At 68.0% G+C, this 3564-nt stretch overlaps 1 protein-coding gene across 1 annotated transcript in view; it reads right to left on the bottom strand.

Moving 5' to 3' along the window:
* Positions 1-990, bottom strand: part of UNC5A (unc-5 netrin receptor A) — a 9736-nt gene extending 8746 nt beyond the window's left edge. Inside the window, exon 1 of the mRNA XM_026858520.1 lies at positions 925-990. Coding sequence (XP_026714321.1) covers positions 925-990 — 66 coding nt within the window. The remainder of the gene's footprint in view (positions 1-924) is intronic.
* Positions 991-3564: the final 2574 nt, after the last annotated feature.

Below are 3564 nucleotides of genomic sequence, written 5' to 3'. Positions count from 1 at the left end.
CTGAGAGCAGCACGCCGAGCGCCTCGGTGCCTGCTGCGGGAGACGCCGGGAAGGTCAGCGTGTTCTTGGCGAGGAGAGGCTGCCCGCCGGCGGCTGCCGCAGCACCAGCCCCGGCACCGGCACGCCGGTGTGCGTCCGCCTGGCACAGCTGCCCCCGGGAGGGAGCAGGCAGCTGCCTGCACTGGGAGAACGGGTCTCCCAACTGGGAGGTGGCACGGGTCTGCCCCGAACAGTGCTGCCCAGGTGGGACCCACACACCGGCCATCCCGGAGGGCATCGAGCCATCCCTGCCCCAGCCTCCCTCTGCCCCCATCCCCTGCCCTCACCCCTGCGTGATGCCTGCTGCCCTGGGGGCCCCTGTGGCAGCGTGGGGACCTCGATGCCAGCATCTGCCTCCGCTGCTGTGCCCCCCTCCGGGGACCTCCCCAAATCCCTGCGGGCTTTGCAGCCAGTAGTTTCCATCCCAGCTGGCGTCCCATCCATCGTGCCCGCGCCAGGCCTGGCACACTATTAACATGAAAGATTTCCTTGCACTTCGCCGGCGCTCGGCCTGCGCCCCAGCAGCAGGTAATTAAAGCAATAATTGCTGCTGATTGCACCCACCTAAACGAGGGAAGGATGGGCGTCAGGCAGAGGATGCTAGGCTGTGCTCAGGGGAGTCTGGGGGTGCCAGCCCTGCCCACTGTCCTGCACACAGGGGTCCCCGCTGATGGCCCTCTGCTCTCTGCAGGGCACAGAGGAGGGGAGCTGGCATGACTTGCCACCATCAAAAAGCTTGTCTGAGGCTTTGAGCCGGGCACCATCCTGCGGGGAGAGGCTGGCTCTGCGCCGTGATGAGCTGGTGCTGTTGTTGGGACACCCCCAGCCAGGGGCTGTGGCATCGCCCAGCACTGCCCAGCTGCCTGTGGCTGCCCCATCGCTCACCTGGAGCATCTGGGCATCGTCAAACACTCCCCCTGCACCCACCTCCCCGCCCCACACAGCCCCCATGGTGACGCCAGGCAGGTGCTGGTGCCAGCCCTGGCCGGGCAGGGAGCCAGCAGGGTCAGATGCCAACATGGGCAGCACGACCCGGCTCCCGGCCAGTCTGGCACGTGGCGAGCACCGGGGGCGATGTGATGATGGGCACAGAGTGCTGACTGATGCGTCCCCAGTGCTCCAGCGGGCACAGTGCCCCCCAGGGGTACCCCTGCCTGCCCCAGGACCGTGTCCCCAATTTCCCAGTGTGTCCCCACGTGATGGCTGCTGTCCAGAACCCCCAGGTGTGTGCCCCACGTGTGCCAACCCCACAGCCACGGGAGAGACTGGGTGGGGGTGGCGGGGGCCGGAGGGTGCTGGTCTCCCTGCGAGCGCGTGGCAGCGTCTGGGCGCTGATTAAGCGAGCGCTTGTTATGAATGAATTAGTCAGGCGGGTTTGCATGACAATGGAGCTGCCTAATTACGGATTTGAGCTGATAACACTCTCCCCATTACATGCAATTAGCATGTGCCAGGGTGGGCAGGACTCCCAACGGTACCAGCGCCCACTAAGGGGGCTGCATGGCCCCAGACATGCCCAAGCCTGGCTCACGCTGCCCTGTGCCCGGGGTCTGGGGACAACGGTGCCGGGGCTGGCAGCCCATCCCCAAGGATCACCCCTGCTTGCCTGGGGGCTACTGACCCTGGCACCCAGTGCTGGGCACCCTTCCTCAGGCACCCATGGAGCTGGTTCCCTCTCAGCCCTATGGCACACACAGAACTCTGCTCCCCACCAGTCCCAGGCACCCACTGAGCCCCACAGCCCCCCCTGACCCAGCCTGCCCATGGGATGCCATGGTAAGACGTGCCAGCCCCAGTCAGCAGCAACCCCGCTGCCTGGGAAGTCTCCCAACTTGGCCCTGGCTCGGTGGGGGACAGGGGGCTCCCCCTGCCCAGCCTGGCACTGGGATGGTGGTAGGGGCGACAGGACTGGCCCAATCCCACATGCTGGGGCTGTCGCTGGGGTCCAGAGCCTGGGGAGCCAAGTGGCTTTCCAGGCTCTCCTTTAACTGACAGTGAAGAGCAAAAGCTCCTGTCGAGTCCTGGCCCCGCCAGGAGGAGTGTCAAGGTCACCCTCAGCCCTGCGTCCCCAACAGAGCAGGGAGGGGAGACAGGAGGGGGGCTGGGAAGGCCCCTCTCCCCAGACAACAGTCCTGGGTGGCAGGGTCCAGCCCCTCAACCTCCCCCCCTCCCACCCATGGGTGGCACACGGTGGTGACAGCAGCCCCGGCACTCCACAGCCCTGCGGCAGCAAGGGCTGGTGCAGGGAGCTGGGACCTGAGACCCCCATCCTGTGGGCAGGAGTCCTGGGCAGGGCAGGGCCTGGGCGGGGGGGCAGGATGAGCTGTGATCTGCCTGACACCCACATGGGAGCAGCACCCAAAGAGCGGATGGCCTGCAGGGCCAAGGGGTACTGGACAACCGGGCCTGACTACGTGAAATCCCAGCATGCCCAGTCTGGAGCCAGCTCACCCCAGCCTGACACATGGACTCAGCGATGTGCCGACAGCCAGAGGGGTGCTGGGACTGAGGGTGCACCCCTAGGTGCAGGATAGGGCACGGTGGGGCATTCAGAGTGCACAGTCCCTGTGCCATCATCCCTCGGGCACCAGCACCGGTCGCGGGGTGGTCCTGGGCACTGATGGCCACCCAGGTGGGACAGGCACTCACCCGTACCCACAGCTGTGAGGTGCCCGGGCAGGGTGACTCCAGGGCTGCCCAGCCCCTGGTGGCACTGCCAGCACCCTGGTCCCCTCCTGCAAGCACCTGCCAGGCTCTGCACGGTTTGATGTAGTGCCAACCCTGCGTGGCACCGAGCCAGAACAAACAGCCCTGGGCGGGCTGCGTCTGCCGCGCGCTCGCGCTGACAGCCGGCACGGCAGCCTCCCGGCCGCCGGCGCACGCCAGCCCTGCCCGCCGTCCTGCCCGCACCACGGAGGCACCGCTGCCCAGCCAGGCGCTGGTTCTGGGGCTCTGATGGGATGCAGCAACTTGGGGTGCCAGGTCGTGGGGTGCAGTGGTCGGGGGGCTGCCTGCCAGAGCCCGAGGGTCGCTGGCAGCCCGGTGAAGCCGTCAGCACTGTGTAGCTCATGCGCGGTGAGAGCAGGGCCCGTGGCCCTGGTCAGAGGAGCTGGGGCAGGAGCTGGTGTGGGTCACACTCACCGAGGTGCAGGAGCCACACCAGGGCCTGGCACCGGCTGCCACAGATGCTGCAGGGAAGGGGAAGGGCCCACGGCAGCGCTGGGCCAGGGGTGGCTCTGGGGAAGGACCTGCCCCTCTGCCCTTGCCCACCCAGCAGCACAGCACTCGAGTGGGGCAGCCCCCACTGCTGCCCACGGGTGAGCCTCAGCCCTCGCTGCTGCTCTCGCCCTTCTCCCGTGGGCACGGCACGGCAGGGCGGGCACCTGCACCGGGGCTGCTGCTCCACGGCTGCAGGCAGGGGCCCTGCGCCTGGACACCCGGGTTCCCCTGTCCCCAACCTGTGCCTCGGTGTCCCCGGGGAAGGGGTGCCCTGCCCTGCCGTGCCGTGCCATGCCGTGCCGTGCC

Source organism: Athene cunicularia (genome assembly GCF_003259725.1).
Source record: "Athene cunicularia isolate RWA chromosome 13 unlocalized genomic scaffold, athCun1 chr13_part1, whole genome shotgun sequence".
Classification (NCBI taxonomy): domain Eukaryota; kingdom Metazoa; phylum Chordata; class Aves; order Strigiformes; family Strigidae; genus Athene; species Athene cunicularia.
The sequence above is the reverse complement of the archived record's forward strand: the minus strand, read 5'-3'. Positions and strand labels throughout refer to the sequence as shown.